The sequence below is a fragment of the Lipotes vexillifer genome, unplaced genomic scaffold (assembly GCF_000442215.2).
Source record: "Lipotes vexillifer unplaced genomic scaffold, Lipotes_vexillifer_v1.1 scaffold1267, whole genome shotgun sequence".
Taxonomy (NCBI): Eukaryota; Metazoa; Chordata; class Mammalia; order Artiodactyla; family Lipotidae; genus Lipotes; species Lipotes vexillifer.
This window is the reverse complement of record NW_006790372.1, coordinates 1297295-1316685: the sequence shown is the minus strand read 5'-3', so window position 1 is coordinate 1316685 and position 19391 is coordinate 1297295. Positions and strand designations below refer to the sequence as shown.

The window sequence follows — 19391 nt, the reverse complement described above, 5'->3', positions numbered from 1 at the left end:
TGTAGGGAAGCATATAAGATGCTTTCCTAATGTTCTAGAAAGTAGATCCTGTTTTAGTCCATTTGGAGGGGAGAGGGAGGAGAGTTTGTTTTTAGAGACTAGTTCATTACTCTCATTTTAAAGCCTATTTCCGTTCTGAAAGTGTGCAACTTTTGAAGTAAGGAGTGGAATTTCTATGCATGTAGTTTATCTTCCCATCCCAGGTGAAGTCTGGTACTTATATCGTAGGTTAGGTACTTGTCATTTTTATACACACACAATTTACATATGCGTGCTATGCAAATTGTGTGTATGTGTGCATATATATATAAAACCATACTAATGATAAAACTATATGTGTGTGTATATATAGATATAATTTATATACATAACTTATCATACTAATTATAAGGGGAGAAGTTAAGTAATAGAAAGGGTGATAATAGAATTCTTAGCTAGAGTTGAAGTATTTCTCTTCACATTCAAACCAGACTCTGTCTTTGAGCTAGGGTAAAGACAGTGGGTATAGTATAAATAAACATTGCTTCAAAACTTAGAAAGTGAAACAGAACTTACCCCTGAATACTGCAGATTTAACTTCATAAAGAAATATTCATTGTTGTCATGGATATACAATTTATATGTTCTTCTAGCGTTGAAAAGAATAATTTTTGACTTAGGAGTAAAATGAAAGATTTTCTGTTTGACTAAAATTGATTATCATCATTCTAAAATATAATGGTACTTGTAGCTGTCCAGTTTTCCCAGTACCACTTATTGAAGAGGCTGTCTTTTCTCCATTGTATATTCTTGCCTCCTTTATCAAAAATAAGGTGGCCATACATGCGTGGGTTTATCTCTGGACTTACTCTCTGTTCCATTGAGCTATATTTCTGTTTTTGTGCCAGTACCATACTGTCTTGATTACTGTAGCTTTGTAGTATAGTCTGAAGTCTGGAAGCCTGATTCCTCCAGCCCCGTTTGTCTTTCTCAAGATTGCTTTGGCTATTTGGGGTTTTTGTGTTTCCATACAAATTGTGAAATTTTTTGTTCTACTTCTGTGGAAAATGCCATTGGTAGTTTGATAGGGATTGCACTGAAGAGTAGATTGCTTTGGGTAATGTAGTTATTTTCACAATGTTGATTCTTCTAATCCAAGAACATGGTCTATCTCTCCATCTGTTTGTATCATCTTTAATTTCTTTCATCAGTGTCTTATAGTTTTCCGCATACAGGTCTTTTGTCTCCTTAGGTAGGTTTATTGCTAGGTTTTTTCTTTTTTCTTTTTTAAACATCTTTATTGGAGTATAATTGCTTTACACTGGTGTGTTAGTTTCTGCTTTATAACAAAGTGAATCAGTTATTCATATGCATATGTTCCCATACCTCTTCCCTCTTGCGTCTCCCTTCCTCCCACCCTCCCTATCCCACCCCTCTAGGTGGTCACAAACCACCTAGATGATCTCCCTGTGCTATGTGGCTGCTTCCCACTAGCTATCATCTGTTTTACGTTTGGTAGTGTATATATGTCCATGCCACTCTCTAACTTTGGTATTTTATTCTTTTTGTTGCAGTGGTAAATGGGAGTGTTTCCTTAATTTCTCTGTCAGATTTTTCATCCTTCGTGTATAGGAATGCAAGAGATTTCTGTGCATTAATTTTGTATCCTGCTACTTTACCAAATTCGTTGATTAGCTCTAGAAGTTTTCTGGTAGCATCTTTAGGATTCTCTATGTATAGTATCAAGTCATCTGCAAACATTGACAGCTTTACTTCTTCTTTTCCAATTTGGATTCCTTTTATTTCTTTTTCTTCTCTGATTGCTGTGGCTAAAATTTCCAGAACTATGTTGAATAACAGTGGTGAGAGTAGACAACCTTGTCTTGTTCCTGATCTTAGAGGCCATGGTTTCAGTTTTTCACCATTGAGAACAATTTGGCTATGGGTTTGTGATATATGGCCTTTATTATGTTGAGGTAGGTTCCCTCTGTGCCCACTTTCTGGCGGGTTTTTATCATAAGTGGGTGTTGAATTTTGTTAGAAGCTTTTTCTGCATCTGTTGAGTTGATCATATGGTTTTTCTCCTTCAGTTTGTTAATATGGTGTATCACACTGATTGATTTGCATATATTGAAGAATCCTTGCATTCCTGGGGTAAACCCCACTTGTAGAGTTTTGAATACTGTTTCTTTGAGCCAGGCTTAGTTACTTTTGTGAGATCCCAATAGCACAACTTTTAGTCATTTCTTGTTTTTCCTTTTGTACCTGGCTTATCATGAACTACCTGGCTTATCATGCACAGGTAATGTGAAACAGCATGTGAGGTTTCTTTTTATTTAGTTATTTATTTTTTAAAATTTGTTTATTTTTATTTTTATTTTTGGCTGCATTGGGTCTTCGTTGCTGTGTGCAGGCTTTGTCTAGTTGTGGCGAGCGGGGGCTACTCTTTGTTGCGGTGCGTGGGGTTCTCATTGCGCTGGCTTTTCTTGCTGTGGAACACGGGCTCTGTGCGCATGGGCTACAGTAGTTGTGGCACGCGGGCTCAGTAGTTGTGGCTTGCGGGCTCTAGAGCGCAGGCTGAGTAGTTGTGGTGCACGGGCTTAGTTGCTCTGCAGCATGTGGGATCTTCCCAGACCAGGGCTTGAATCAGTGTCCCCTGCACTGGCAGGTGGATTCTTAACCACTGAGCCATCAGGGAAGTCCAAGGTTTCTTTTTAAAGGGGATCTTTTCTCATGTCACTATACGTAAATGTTGTCTCTTATTGCAGATTGGAGTCACGAAATATACACGGGTTCTTCTTAAGAGAAAAAGAGGAAATCTGTAAGTATTTGTCCTTTAAAAATTCTCAATTTGCCATCTTGTCAGCTTTTGGAGAAAACTAAGTGACCAAACTAACAGGCATTTTTCCTCTCTTTATATTAGATAAAGCCCTGCCAGTATTTATGTTTGTGTTAAAATGGCAATATTTGGGAAAGTAAAATAGGAAAGCTTTTTACTCTGGGCAACTTCTAAAATTTAAACTGTCACTCACTTATGAAAGGGGAAGTGATACTTAAAATCTAAATACAATCTTTTTCTTTTGAGTATTACCAAAAAATGGAGTCACAGATTGGAGTTCCAATTCCGGCTACTGAGGCGGTGTGTCTTTGACAAGCTGTTTAGCTTCCCTTTGCCTCAATTTCCTCATCTGTAAAATGAGCTTAATAAGTGTAAGTGTCCAGTGACTGGTTCATTAATATTGATGAAGTTGAATCTGTAGTAGTGTATATTTTCTCCAATAAATTGAAGCTTATTCTAGTTACTGTTTCTCAAACTGATTTACATATATTTCTGATCTTCAAAAATCTAAGCATCTATACTGTCCTTCACTGAGGCATCTACTCTAGACTATAATATAGAATGAAAGAAATACAACAGAGCACCTAAAGTTAGAATTTTAGTGTTTGAGCCTTGGACCTTGAAAATTACCTAGTGCAGGGGTTCCCAAACATTGACCCTTAGACCGTGCCCTCACCAGTGAAGAGTTTTTACTGGTCCATGGTGAAGTGAGGAAAATAAAGACAACAGGCCATGAAATTTTTCAAGCTAAACCTTTTCCATTTAAATGATTGCTTCTTATTATAAGATACATCCTCCTAATTTTGAGGAGTTAGACCCATTCTGTATTTTATGAAATGATGGTGATAGTAAATGATAGGTTTATGTTTTTTGTTTTTATGTCCATACCTGGCCCCCCAAAAAATTGGCAGCTGTGTCATTGCTGCCTTCTTTGTTTTTAAAACTTTTATTGGTCCATGATATCTTAAAATCTGAATCCAACTTTCTCATTGTACAGATGAGGAAACAGACAGGAGGTTATTTAATTTGTTCCAGGTAGCGCAGCTCAGCAAGCTGCTAGGACCAAAGCCCTGTACACAATGCTGCCTCTCTTGTATTTCTGCTCTTCTGAGAATTGCTTTCATTATAATAGATTATGAAATTGAAACAGAAGATCTAGTAGTTCTTATGTGCTAATTCAAAATACTCAGTGTTCTTGTAAAGCTAAGGCTTAAAGTCTACTGATCAGCCTGCATTAGAAAAATCTTGAACATGACCAAAGATTTTCATCAACAGGCCAGAATTAGTTGTCCCTGAATTCAGCTACATAGGCAGCATGCTATTCCATGATTGACAAAGAAGATACCAATAAGTTTAGTGTTTCCTTTGGGAAATAGACCATAGTGCAATTGTGAGGGCTGTAGTATTCAGGCTTCTATAGTTATTTATCCAGAGTCTGTTTTCTCTCTCTCTCTCTCTCTGTCTCTCTCTCTCTCTGTCTCTCTCTCTCTCTCCCCGCACCTCCTACACTCACATCCTACACACATAGATAAATACTTACAGTAGTTGTCCTGCAGCCCATCTGGATGTGTAACAGAAAAAACTACCAAGGTGAAGAGCTGGAGTTGCCAGGAGCCTTAGCGAGAGGCCAGTTGTGTTCAGGTGTCAACAGACACCTTGGAGACTCCTCTTCAATTGGCATAGCTCTGCCTTGGCTATCCCCAAACACACTTCAAAACAGAAATACCTAATTCCCTCATCTCCCTTGCCTCACTCACATTTGTGAAGCTCGCATGGGCCAGGTAAACAAATGAACGTGAAGAGAGAACAGAATGGAAAGTATTACCCATCCCTAACATGGAGACATTATCTCTAGGAGTACTTTTCCATGGCTTCTTGTATTTGACTTCATGTGGCTTCCTTCTTTAGTTAAGAATTCTTTAATTTCTCAAATGTCAGGCACACACTAATGCACTGTCAATAATTTAAATACATATTGAATTAATAATGTCAATAATTTAAATACATATTGAATTCATAATAATGTTAATAAAAAATACATATTGAATTTTTCGTTGTCTTTGGAATACCTGTGCCCTTTTCTTACCAACACTAATATTTAAGAGTTGACTGAATGGCTATAAGATTTCGGTCTTCAACAGATTTATCGCTCTTTGAGTTCTTTTATTAACCTCATTTATAATGAATATTTACTACTGAAGAGCAGAGTGAAGCTTTTTTGTTTTGTTTTGTTTTCTACCGTGATACAGTTTCACATCATGGTGGCCAGGTAGCTGAGTCGTAGTGACTTATTTAGCCATTTTGTAAGAAATGGTTTAAGACTACATTGCTGCATAACTTTTAACAGTGTGAAGTACTGGGAAACAACATTAGCAGAGAACCAACCTATTAAACTGGTCCCTCTTCTAGCAAAGGTGGAAGATAGGGCATGTGGCCAAAAAAGATATAAGTTGCAAAATTCTCCCTATAACACAAAGATACTCCTGTGGGAAGTATCACTGCTGGTTACAGATTTTTAGTTGAACCTGAGTTCATGTTTGGCAGCCCACAGTTGTATTACTTTATTATAATTAGTAGATAAGATGATAGAAGACAGATGAGTAACAAATAGGTAAGATGACAGTCTGCATATTTCTCACTCAGATGAAACACATTTGCAACTGTGAGCTAATTTGAAAGAGCGGATCTGTAGCCCAGTTGTTTTTGATTAACTAATGTTAAGATCATAAAGAAAAAATATCCAGTAAATGGAAGACTCTACAGACAAAATTAAAGTCTACACCATGCGTGATGGGCCGTCTAATGTAGCAGCAGGGTTTTGTCTACAGGGACCTGTAGCAGATCCACTTTAGCAGCAGCTGTAGAACACTGGAATTGTCATTGTGCTGGCTGCTTCCCTTCTACAGCACTGAACCCTTATATTTCTCTCTAAACACATAACTCCTAGAACTTAGTTTGTCTCCCCTTTTTCATGGTATCTGATAAAGTTGGATTGTAACATCATGCTTTGTCAGTAGTTGCCACTTCTAGCATGATATATCCTCAAAATTCCTTACATGTAAGCTTTGGATTAAATTATATCCAGCCCACTCTCAACTTTGGAAACCTAGCTGGGATGAAGTGAGAGAGTAGCATTGACATATATACACTACCAAATGTAAAATAAATAGCTAGTGGGAAGCAGCTGCATCACACAGGGAGATTAGCTCCGTGCTGTGTGACCACCTAGAGGGGTGGGATAGGGAGGGTGGGAGGGAGATGCAAGACGGAGGGGATATGGGGATACATGTATACATATAGCTGATTCACTTTGTTATACAGCAGAAACTAACAAAACATTGTAAAGCAATTATACTCCAATAAAGATGTTAAAAAAAAATCGTGTGTTGCGATCACTTAAAATGAGGAAGAGATATGTAACACAGTGTTACATACACAGTGTGTGCATACATACACAGTGTGTGTGAAGTGCAGAAGCACAACATGGGCTCCTAGATCTCACTTCAACATACTAGATCTCATTTAAACACATGTGAGTAGGGTCCCAATTATATACTATCCGGTGACCTAGAAAAAGCATTATCTGATGAATGAATGCTGAGGATGTTCTTAAGGTGTTATGGGAGGGAACACGTGCTAGAACAAGAAAGAGCATTTTCAACATGGCAGCTGAGGTGCTTTCTTTTCTGGGGAAAGCTGGGAAGAGACTAGCAGGATGGCGACTTCAGGAGTTAATACCTGTCCAGGTGATGAAGTAAACAGGTTTGGTTAATCTTGTTAGAGACAAACCCAAAGATCAGTCGTAGTTGTGAGATACTCCTAGTCAGGGTAGCTAGGCACAGGTGCAGTGTGGTGTTAGAGAGCATCTATATATTCACCCTAGGTGTTTTTGTTTTGCTTTTTTCAGTTTTCAAATGTATTTATTATAATTACTGTATACCGGGTTATAAGTTTGCTTGTATTAGCTATTTCATATTTATTATATTGGCTTACTAACTTTGAGTCAGATGAGACTTACAAGGGGCAGACGGATGTATTTTTCACATGATTATTCAGTCTTGTAGACTGCCTGATAGCAAAAGATCCTGCTAGCTACTCTTAATGACTTTTATTTTCTTAAAATATTAACATTTAAAAAGTTTTAATGTTAAAATGTTAATTTTAATGTTTTAGTTTTAGTGTTAAGGGTTGACTGAATGGCTGTAAGATTTCAGTCTTCAACAGATTTATCAGTCTTTGAGTTCTTTATTAATCTCACTTATAAGGTATATTTACTGCTGAAGAGCAGAGTGAAGTTTTTTTGTTTGTTCTCTACCATGATACAGTTTCACATCATGGTGGCCAGGTAGCTGAGTTGTAGTGACTTATTTAACCATTTTGTAAGAAAATGGCTAAATAAGTAATTTGTCTACAAATGTTTTAATGTTAAAAGTTTTAATGTTAAAATATAAAGTTAATTATATTGTAATGTAGCTTCTGTAAAGTTTGATTTCATGAACCAAAAGCAACCAATTTCTTTAACATGTATATGAGCTTTCTCCTATATGTTTTAAAATCATTTGGAGCTTTTTAATAGTGTGTGAAAGAAAATAGGATTTTTTAAAAAAGCACCCCAGCCCTTTACAGAAGTCTTGGTGATGTAATATCTTTGTAGAAGTATGATCTTCTAAAGTGCAACCGGTGTGCTTACCTGTTTAATCTCTTGTATTTTTTATAATTTTGATTTAAAGTTTAGTGAATACAGCTTATCCTTTTCAGAAGGCAAATTATCTCTTTATTTGGTGTTTAAATTACCCTTAAGTGATGTATGATTTGAAAATGTGATTTCTTAAAGTAGCACTGACATAGTTAATCATTGATTATCAAGTTTATATTTTGTATGTTTTCATAAGGTATTATATCAAGGACAGATGAAGTTAATTTGCCCTACCACGTGTTTCAGCTTGGTAGATGTGTGCATCCTTCCTTGGTTTAGTCTATTTTATAAAACTTTTGAAAAAAAGTGTCTTGGCATTGACTTCAGTTTATTAGTTTTTCTCTGTGCTGCTGGGAGAGATGATTTCTTTTAAATTCAGACTTTAATCAGTATGTAGTGTTTGTTTACTTTGTGTACTGGAGCTTAATGTATTACTAATGCTTTTTGTGTTTAACCTAGCTATCTCAGAGCGTTTGAAGTAACTGGAATGAAATACTTAACATTAAACTTGACCTCAAAATTAAAAAAGAAAATGCACCTGATTTTCACTTACACTTCTAGGACTTACTAGACACCTAAAGGGCTTTTTTTTTCCCTATAAAAGTGCCTTAGGCTGTAGGACAGATCAGTGCTCAAAGTTGTCATCAGGATTTTTTTCATATACAAAGTTTGTCACTCTCACCCATTTAGATTATACCAGTATGACCAAGGTCACAGACAGTACAGCTGAAAGTATGGACTTTAAAATCAGATAGACCTGGGTCCAAATCCCTACTTAGCTGTGTTAACTTGGGCAAATGATCTGTCTGAGACTGTTATATCATCAGCTATGTCATCAGGGTATTACTTCAAAAGGGTTTTCTGATGGACTAAATGAAATAATGTATCTAAAGGACTGGGCACAGTGCCTAGCTCCTAGTACAGGCTCAATAAGTGGTTATTAATCTGATTCTCATATAGAATGCCGAACATCAACAGGAATGATTAGCTATCCCCTGACTGAAGCTGATGCTCTGCGCTTTTACAGCTGAAATACAAATGCATCACTTTGATTTCAAGGAAGCGCAACTCAGAGTTTATGTCCTCCTGGTGGGACAGCAGTATTTCTCTTCATACATGGCAGGACAGCATTCCTCTCTGAAAAGCATCCGTGAAAAAGCACATAGTAAAAATTCTGTAACCCTCTTGCTTTTATAACAACTGTCTTTTCCCTCCATGTAACAGGCAGTTTTTCCAGTTTCATATTTTCTCTCAAGCAACTAAACACATGTTCAGATTAATTACAAGGGACTTTTAAGAGTATACCATTTCCTAGAGTGTTGGCATGGACAAGTGATTTTTTAAAAAGATGACTAAGGTTGGTTGTCTTCCGGCTATTGCACTTACGTCCATTTTTACTTTATCGTTTCAGAGCAATCCATGTCCATTCTGTTTTTTTTTTTTTTTTTTTTTGGCTGCGCTGGGTCTTCATTGCTGCGCACGGGCTTTCTCTAGTTGCGGCGAGCGGGGGCTACTCTTCATTGCAGTGTGCACGCTTCTCATTGTGGTGGCTTCTCTTGTTGTAGAGCCCGGGCTCTAGGCGCTTGGGCTTCAGTAGTTGTGGCACGTGGGCTCAGTAGTTGTGGCCCATGGGCTCTAGAGCGCAGGCTCAGTAGTTGTGGCGCACACGCTTAGTTGCCCTGCGGCATATGGGATCTTCCCACGGCATATGGGATTTTCCCGGACCAGGCATCTAACCCGTGTCCCCTGCCTTGGCAGGCGGATTCTTAACCTCTGGACCGCCAGGGAAGTCCCTCCATGTCCATTCTTATTTCAGTCAACAAGTTTATTGAACAGTTAACACACAGAGGTACTGTTGTAGGAGGATTCAGCAGCAAACAATAAACTCTGCCTCGTGGAGCTTTTATGTTCTAATGGGGGCATTCATAATAAACATGAAAAATAAAGCATATTACATAGTAGTTACAAGTACTAAGGAGAATAATAAAGCGAGAGAGGGATAGGAGGTCTTGGGGTTCGATTTTGGAGTGGCTAGAGAAGGCCTCACTGAGAAGGTGATATTTGAGTAAAGACAAAAAGAAGGTGAGAGAATAAGCTGTGCAGGTATCTAAGAAGAACATTCCAGGCAAAGAGAATAGCATGTACAAGGACCCTGAGGCAGGGTCATGCTTGGTGTGTCCCAGAAACAGCAAGGAACAAGTGGGACGGTAGCAGAATGAGGCAGGGGAAAGTGTCGGAGATGAAGATGGAAACTTGAGGTGGAGGACAGATCCCGTCTCCTAGGTCTGAGTAAGGACTGTATTTCTGAGTGAGTCATATGGGGATTCTTTGAAAGGTTTTGAGCAGAGGAATGGTATGGTCTAACTTGCACTTGAACTAGAGCACTCTGGCTGCTGAGTTTCGAATTTATTATAAAGGTGGAAGCAGGGAGATCAGATTGGCTATTGCATTTATCCAGGTGAGAGAGGATAGTGGCTTGAGCCAGGATGGTAGCAGTGGAGGTGGTGAGAAGTAGCTGAATTTGGTATCTGTTTTGTAAGTAGAGCTGGTAGGATTTGCTGTCGAGTTGGGTGTGGAACGTGTGAGAAAGAGAGGGGAGTGAAAGTGAACCTGGTCATCGAAGGCTTTTGGTCAAAGCAACTGGAACTACAGAAACGGGCAAGACTGGGTGTGCTAGGTTTGTGGGAGGACGATCAGTGGCTAGAGAGGGAGTGGTTTTTAAGATGAAAGAAAGAAAAGCCTGTTAGGATGCTGATGGGACCGATTCAGTAGAGCCGGAATAATTAATGAGGCAGGAGAGAGAGGGAAGAATCAGTAGAGTGGCGCCGCCAGGTCTTTCTGGTCTAGACAGGGGTGTCACACACAAGTGAAGGGGTCGGCCTTAGCTAGGAGCATCACTAGTCCGTCTCTAGTCACGGGAGAGAAGAGAGCACGTGGCCACAGATCCGAGCAGATGGGGAGACACACTGGTGGGAGTCTGTGGAAGTTCTCTTCAGACGGTTTTAGTTTTCTCAGCCAAATGGTAAGCGAGGTCAGCAGCTGAGGATGAGGATGGCAGAGGAGCCTCGGTGGTCTGAAGAGAGAGAACAAAGTGTAACCCCAGGAGAGAAAACTCCAGGAGAGCAAGCCTCTGGATGGCCTAGTGGATGCTAGGGCAGCATGGTTTCTGTGCAGCTTCAAGGGTCCCTTTGAGGGAGCAATCACAGATCTAAAGGGGGACGTTCAGCACAGCTGGGTTTTTCTCCAGCCAAATTCAGCTGCATGGGGACAGGTGCAGATTAGGTGGCGGACAGGATTTAACCAGGTTGTGGTTTAGCTGAGTGAGTACAATGAAGAGGGAGAGATGCAAGTGGGTCGAAAGTGTATTCCAGGAACTGATTATTAATGCTCATGAAATCGAAGCTGGATCAGACGAAGGATTCTCCCAACAGTGGCACGAAGTAGATAACACAAGCGGTATTCCTGTTTTACATGCAATGCCACTGGTACAGAGCTTTTAGGTGAGAGGTCATATATCTCATCCGAAGTCACACATAAGAGCAGACGCTGAGGTTAGAAGCCAGACCTCCTAACTTTGTTTAGTCCATTTACCACCCAGGATATCAGACTTTCTCTTCTTTAGAGAACAATTCATTTTCCCCTAACATAATAGCAGGGTGCTTAGTCTTGAGTTGCCAAATCATCATACACGTGTCTCTTATAGTGGCGTTCTAGTAACGTTGACTCTGAAATAATTAAATTTTCCCATTGACTTAGATCATAAAAGGGGAACAGCACTTTCCACAGAAAGCTCGAAAGCGTCTGCTACTCTACTTGCTGTTTTCTGATACATCCTGCAGTTCTGCCCCCATCCATTCCCCAGTCCATGAGGACTGTCCTCATTTCCCAATCTTTGTCCTCTCCTTTTGAAAACGTATCCATCCTTCATACCGACTCCAAATACTGTGCTATTTTGTGAAAACTTTCTGGTTGGTTCTCCTTCCTCCCTCTTTTTGTCCCCGCAAAACTGGATGTAATCTCATCCCTCTTTTGAATACCTTTAGCGTTTGTTCTTGTTTCTCTGATGGGATCTATCATATTCTACTGTATATATTTGTGAACTCATCTCCCTGCACCCTACCATACATATGGACACATGTGTACATGCACACGTGCATGTAAAGGATTGAGAAGATGTTTTACTCATCTTTGTGTTGTGTTCAAAACTTACACATAGTAGGTGTTCAGATCTTTTTTTTTTTTTTAACGAATGTATCAATAGGCTAGATGTAACACTGGGGACAGGCCTTGGTTACAGTTTGTACTGTCACAACATTTGCTTCTCTTTGAGATGAAAGATCAGACAATATCAGTGGCTCACACATTCAGCTAAAATGGAGGTTCCAGTGTGCCCCCACCAAAGCAACTCTGCCTTTTGCTTTTATCTGTACTTGTGTTTTCACGTCCACATAAGATTTTATTCAAATGAATGAGCCACGCCTCGCCCCCTGCCCCCAGTACCACCAGAAAGAATTAGAAAACTTCTGGACTAAGTGACCTCTCTGATCTCTCTTTACCTGAATGTTCTTTGAGCCTTGTATACTCTGTGTGTGTGTGTGTGTGTGTGTGTGTGTGTGTGTGTGTGTGTGTGTTTATGTGTATGTGTCTCTGTACTACGAGGATTAAGTAGATGTTTCCCTACCTCCAAGACTTCAGGCAAATCTGTTTAAAAGATTAAGTGTATGTAACAACATGAATGACTGAACACATACAGTACAGTTTAAATCTAGCTAGATTGTAAGCCCTTCAAAAGCTGTCTTCTACTTCTTCCGCCCCAAGGGTGAGCCTGAGGTGGTACCTCTGGTATTGTCCCTGATAATTTACATATTGAAATAAGTATTTATTTTGAATTGATTTCCGTTCAGTACTTCTTTATATTACCAGTAAAGAATTATTTTAAAAAATTGTGTGTGTGGGTAGACTATCATCTGAGACTATCATCTGTGACTATCCTTTAAGGTTTATAAAGGAGTATTATAAAGTATTTGTTATGACAGAGAGGTGTTGGGTTTGATAGGGTTGAGAACTCCTGGTCTGTGCTCTGTACTTGGGTGCTTAGATGTTTAAAAATGATGGTATAATCAAGGATCAGAATGAGCGGTAGACATTTCAAGTGATGTGGGAAATTAGAGAAAGGAAGGATTATCAAGGATTTGGGTAGTCATGGAATGTCTGATGGAGGAGAGGATGGTTAGAGGGAATCTTGCATATTGAGGATCAGGCACTATGATAGGCACTTGATGTACCTTGTCTTGAAAAAATGAATGACCAGACTTGTCAAAGAGACTGAGAAAGCAATTTCTAGGTATAGTAAATCATAAAATTAAAGTTGGAAGGCCCCAGGAAATCATCTAGGCCAGAAACTTTTAGTGTAAGGGTGATGTCACCCTTTGGTGTTCATGGATGGATTCCAGGGAACTCAGGAATCCCCTGAGTTTGTGTATACCATTTTGCATATCTTTCTGAGGGGAACTGGGCTCATAGTTCTCACTGGATGCTGAAAGGGGCCCGTCACCTCTAGGAAGTTAAGGGCTACTGATCTAGTCAGATCCTAAGCTCAGACAGATTGTTTTGCCCAGGATTACGCAGCCAGTCAGTGACAGAGATGGGGTCTGAAACCCAGGTCTTTTCACCTGTAGTTTCTTGCTCATTTCACCACACTCAGCTGAAGGACATGAACAAAAGCAGAGGCAGGATTAAGGGTTAAGCTAACCATTTTATAATAGTTGGTATAAAAACGCACAACTCTCTTGGGGTCAGTAGTCCATTTCCACAAGAGTTGCAGAAGGACGCACCTCAATTTGTCTCCTCAAAGTGAACTAATATTTTAATTTTTGTAGTTGAAATATACTGCCACTCTCCAAAATAGCTTTCTCAGCTGAAGGCAAGCTCCTGCACAGACATTATTCTCCCTGAGGCTGTTTCTGCAGTTCCTTTCCATTTGGCACTGTTTTTTCTGACCTGCAGTGGCCTCCAGTTTCCTGTCAAATCAAATCAAAACTACTTTGCCTGATTTGTCAGACCCTGTACTACTGTGGCCTGTTTAGCCAGCGAGTACTCTGTGCCCCACTCAGGTGAGTGTCCTTTTTTTTGGCAGTCGCTCCTCTCCCAAAGTCCTTTCATTTCTACCTCTTTATCTTTTATCATGTGGTTCCCCAGCCCAGAATGACCTCCATTCTTCCTCCTTTGTTTCCAGATCCCTGACATAAGGTCCAGCTTAAGTCTAATCTCCACAAAGCCTCCCCTAGTAACTGTGGACCATTTTGCACTTGCTCTGAACTGCTGTCGCATTTATTGCTTGCAGTGCACACCATAGCACTTAGGTATTTCCACAGGCTTTTCATTGGAAAGGGTCCAGTGGTCACTTTGGGAGTGGGGTTCCAGGAAGTCCAGGGTGGGACTCTGGGCACCCCCAATCCCTGCTTCAGCCAGAGCAATTCCACTTTAGTGTCTATATATGGGAAGTCTGCATGAGTGTTTATTTGAAGAAATGGTTTTGCTGCCACCTTCTCCTGCAAACGAAGTTTGAAAACACTGGATCTATCTTGTGTGCCGATGGCCTCACAAGTGTTAACTCGTAATGAGCAAGGGCCAGGACTTACACTACTTTGGACTTAATCCTACCACTCCCAGGCAACTAGTGCAATTTTGAGCACAAAAGTGGACAAATAGGAAATGATTTTATGACTGTATTGCTCCAGTTTGGGGGATAGGAGGTAGTGAATAGCATTACCAAGAAATTATTTTAAAGAAGAACTCAGAATAATATTTCTGGTTTGATCTTTGAGAAATAAACCGAAATTGGTAGAATTTTTCTCTCTTTTGGAAACAAAACCAAATTCTATTTAAAGCTGTCCAGTTTACATCTACATATTTAAGAGAAACCTCAATATTGGCATTCACTACTCTCCCAAAGTTTAGCCAAACTTAAATACCACATGCCTGCACTCATATAGGCACTATAAGTGTTACACGACTGACTTACAGAGTGATGTGTAGTATACCTAAAAACCTATAAAAATTAAATTTAAAATTTATGGCCATAATGATTAAAACAACTGGAAAATGCCAGTCTTTCAGACCAGTTATTTCCGCTTTCTTGTATCAAATCAATTATAGAAACTAATAAAGACCTGAGTATTTAAATCAATGGTCTATCAACTTGCTAATACTCTTTTGTTTTGTTTTTGTTTTGTTTTGTTTTCCCTGCTCTCTGCCTGGTTCATTGTCTTCACCTACAGGTGTACTTTATTGTCGGCTTCCAAAGATTACTAACTCTTATCTGTATCATTAAAATTGAACTGCCTTGACTCTTCTGCTACTCTTACTACTGCTTCCATTATTGCCTTCTTCAGCAAAGTCAGGCTTTCTGAAGCCAAAGAATAACAAGAAATAAGCACCATTTTAGAAGGCTTGCCACTATGAAACTTAAGCAAAATGTGCTCACCATTATTTTGCTGCCTATCCACTTGTTAATAACAATATACAGTGCCCTTGTATTTATTCCGTGGTATTTTCTTACCAATGCCAAGAAGAAAAACGCTATGGCAAAGAGAATAAAAGCTAAGCCCACCTCAGACAAACCTGGAAGTCCGTATCGCTCTGTCACGCACTTCGACTCACTAGCTGTCATAGACATCCCTGGAGCAGACACCCTGGATAAATTATTCGATCATGCCGTATCCAAGTTTGGCAAGAAGGACAGCCTGGGGACCAGGGAAATCCTAAGTGAAGAAAATGAAATGCAGCCAAATGGAAAGGTTTTTAAGAAGGTAAAGCATTTTTGTGCTTCCTATTGTTTTTAAAGGGGAAGGTACACTTTATTATAAATCAAGTGCATTTAAAACATGCTGGCATTCCATTATAGTGCCCGTAACTAATTGTCAGAAGGTGCTCACAGCATCTGTGTAATTCACTTAAAGGTATTTTTAGAGTTCTACACTTTAAATAGTATGTTAATTGCTTGTTTGAGTACATATGCTAATATTACAGAATGTCTCACTTTAACAGTTAATTCTTGGGAATTATAAATGGATGAACTATCTCGAAGTGAACCGCAGAGTGAATAACTTTGGTAGTGGACTCGCTGCATTGGGACTGAAACCAAAGAGCACTATTGCCATTTTCTGTGAGACCAGGGCTGAATGGATGATTGCAGCGCAGACCTGCTTTAAGTACAACTTTCCTCGTAAGTGCCTGGTGTTTTTGGAGGGGGAGAGAGTGGGCTTTGCTCACGTGTGAAATTGTCCTGAGATCCTCTTGTTTTCCAAGCAAGTGTTCAGCCAGAACCTGTTGGCCTTGAGAAACTGAATTGACTGATGATTTTTGCCCAGTTTGTGGCACTTCCAGTATTTCTGGGTTTCTTTAGGTTTGAAAAGTTAGAATCCCGAAAATTTGTAAGAAACTACCAGGAAGTTTGAGGCAAGGTTGAAGCCTCATTTGATTTCATAGCAGAGACTATGAAATCAAATGAGATTATAAAATGTCTTTGCATCTGTGAGCATATCTGTCATTAAAAGTTGACTTAAATAATATATCTAAGAAATGTTTATCATTTAACTTTTGTGTTCATTTTTTATTATGTAGTTGTGACTTTATATGCCACACTTGGCAGAGAAGCTGTAGTTCACGGGTTAAATGAATCTGAGGCTACCTATCTGATTACTAGTGTTGAACTTCTGGAGAGTAAACTTAAGGTAAGTGTGAAATTTTCTTTTAATTCATGGTAGTGTTTGACAGCATAGGAGAATATTCAGGAATTGAGTTTATTGCATACCCATATTTAAGAACTGGATTTTCTTTCTGCTCAACAGACTGCATTGTTAGATATTAACTGTGTTAAACATATCATTTATGTGGATAATAAGACGATCAATAAGGCAGAATACCCTGAAGGATTTGAGATTCACAGCATGCAATCAGTAGAAGAGTTGGGATCCAAGCCGGAAAACTGTAAGTAAAGCACCTAAAACAAATGTATTAATCTCTTCAAGGCTTCTTATTCCAGTAGGTTAGGAAAAGCAGTAATGCAAGTGAAAGCTGTAAAGTTCTCTGATTTAAAAAAAGTTTTGTATAATTCAATAAAAAAACTTTAAAAATGTTTAAAAACTATCAAGACCATATATGATTAAGATTTTTCTCGCCCTTTCTCCTCAAAAAGGTAACCACTATTTGAAATATTACTAAATGGTTGAGGCTTATGGCAGTTGCTGCCAGACTTGTCTTTTTTCAAAGAAACCTACTATAACCTTCCAATCTGGACTCACATAAGGCAAAGATCTTAGGCCTTCCATTCAGAAAACTTTTTTTTTTTTTTTAATGCTTAATGCTACTGATTTTCATCATGTCTCAGAGGATGCAGAGCTGTTTGCCAAAACCATACTTGGCTTATTCTACCACTGATATAGTAGTTGGTATTTCACTGGAAACAAGTTAAGTGTGTCTTATATCAAAATAGTTGGTCATCAGGACAGAGGGCTGAGCAAATGAAATACTCCATTGAAATATTTTTCTTTCTCATGTTTAATGCGAAGATCACAATACTCTACTAGATGAGTAATCCGAGTCTTTTATCATAGGCATAAGTATGCCTGCCCTTTGCTCTGGGGAAAGATATTATCTTTATTGTACTGGACAGTGAACATGCCTGCTCTTTGCTCTGGAGAGAGACACTTTCTCTGTCTTCCAAGGCTGTTCACTGTGCAGTCATCCTTGCAAAGACAGTCTGGAACAGGCAGTGCCTCTGCTCGCAAGATGTACAGAAACTCAAGAGACCCATGGAGAATTATCTCTCAACACCAGGTTGACCCTGCAAGATCGCGGTAAACTTGACTGGGAAGTCCTGATTGGTAGGGATTTGTTGGCACAAAACTGCGGGGGGGGGTATTGGTCCTCATAATTTTGTGTGAGCCAGAGCATGATAGACCACAGGTCCCACCTAGTCCACTCATCTCTACAGTTAATAAGACACATATGTTTGTCGTGATACTTTACCTGAGTAGACAGTTGTTATGATGATGACAAGAAGTGAAGTGTCACATTGTGTGCTTAGCCTGAGAAGACCTTAACATATCTACTGCCGCCGCTTCCATTAGTCATCAGGAGAAGGATGCAGTCCCTATTTGCTTGATTTATAAACTATGACAGTAGATACCTTTAAGGAGCACTAACATTACCCCATCTAAGTATAGCTTTATCTTTGGTTATCTCAGTACAAAATCATAGTTTAAAATGGTTATTTTAACTTGTATATATAAATGTGATTCATTTTATAAACTGATTTGTAAAAAAGTTTATTTTGTAGAGCAGTTTTAGGTTCACAGCAAAACTGAGGGGAAGGTACACACGTGCACAGCGTCCCCCATTATCAGCATCCCAGAGTAGTATGTCTGTTACAGTTGATGACCTTACATTGACATCATTATCACCCCAAATCCATAGTTTATATTAGGGATCCCTCTGGGTGTTACACATCCTACGGGTTTGGACAAATGTATACTGACATGTATTATCATTATAGTATCATACAGAGTATAAACTCATTTTTTAGCATCCAACAACCTTATTAAACTTTTACTTATTTAATTGCGATCATATACCTGGGGATTCTTCATTATTTTGGTGTATTCTAGAAAGGAAAGGAGATTACTAGGTTAGCACAATACACTGTCTTGAAAGTGGAAGCCCCAGTGTGCTGTTTAAAACTTAGCATGTTAGAATCTTAGAGTTGATGTCGCCTTAAAGATCAAATCAAAAACAGCAACAACAGCAACAACAAAGGAACACAAGGCAACTTAGGGAAGTGATGGACACGCCTGTTGCCCTGATTGTGGTGATTGTATCACAGATGTTTGTATATGGTCAGTCATCAAATTATACACATTAATATATTCAGTTCTTTATATTATCAATTGTACCTCAATAAAGCTATTAAAAAACTATATGAACAGTTTAGATGTGCATTATCTCTTGTGAGCAGCACTGTTGTCCATCCAACCTAGGTTAGATAGATTAAGAGCTGGAAGCAAATTCATGTCACGTTAAAATTTAAAATATTGACATATATACAGTGTTTGTTTAGAGTGTGCATGTAGGCAGTTAATAAATGGGGAATTGAAATTTCACTCAACTTTTTGTTTAGTTAGTATCGTGGAATGACAAAAAAAGTTATGTCTTGTAATAGCAGTTCTCTTTATTAATAGGCTGAAAGATACTTTCAAGGAACATTTACAGTTTCTCTAATTCTTTTTCCCTGTGTATGACTTTTCTAATTATATTTATTGAAATGTAATTTGTTGCCTGTTTCATCTAAAAATTTTAAGCTTCTATGTTATGTCTTTTTAACTGCGTTGTTCCAGTGATTCATTTTTTATTGTATTTTACAAATGCACCCATCCATAAATTATTAGGGAAAAAAAGGGTCCTCACAGCAGATGGCTTGAGAAGCACAACTCTAGCAGACAGGTTAACAGGCTCCAGCCTGCATCTGTTTCTCTAAATGAAGTTGGATTGGAACACAGTCACATCCATTTGTTTAACAGCTGCCTATGGTTCCTTTCACTCTACAGCAACAAAGTTGGGTAGTTTGGGCACAGACCATATGACCCTCCAAGCCTAAAATATTTACTGTCTGGTCCTTTGCAAAGAAAGCCTGCAGATCCCTGCTCAAGATGGCTGACGGTAATCTGTTGGGAAGACCTCTCTATTTCCCTCCCGCAATCATTCAATAAGCAGAGATGGCACTGGGGCTCAGGACCCTTAAGATGGTTAAACGTTCCTACCTGCAGACAGAGGGCAAGAAGAAACAAAGTTTAGAAACTGTTTAGATATTACCTTTGG

At 39.0% G+C, this 19391-nt stretch overlaps 1 protein-coding gene across 1 annotated transcript in view; it reads left to right on the top strand.

Annotated features, from left to right (window-relative positions):
• Positions 1-19391, top strand: part of ACSL4 (acyl-CoA synthetase long chain family member 4) — a 75868-nt gene that overhangs the window by 25101 nt on the left and 31376 nt on the right. The window contains exons 2-6 of the mRNA XM_007463673.1: positions 2748-2800; positions 15086-15325; positions 15564-15741; positions 16140-16249; positions 16367-16505. Coding sequence (XP_007463735.1) covers positions 15098-15325; positions 15564-15741; positions 16140-16249; positions 16367-16505 — 655 coding nt within the window. The 5' untranslated portion in view covers positions 2748-2800; positions 15086-15097. The remainder of the gene's footprint in view (positions 1-2747; positions 2801-15085; positions 15326-15563; positions 15742-16139; positions 16250-16366; positions 16506-19391) is intronic.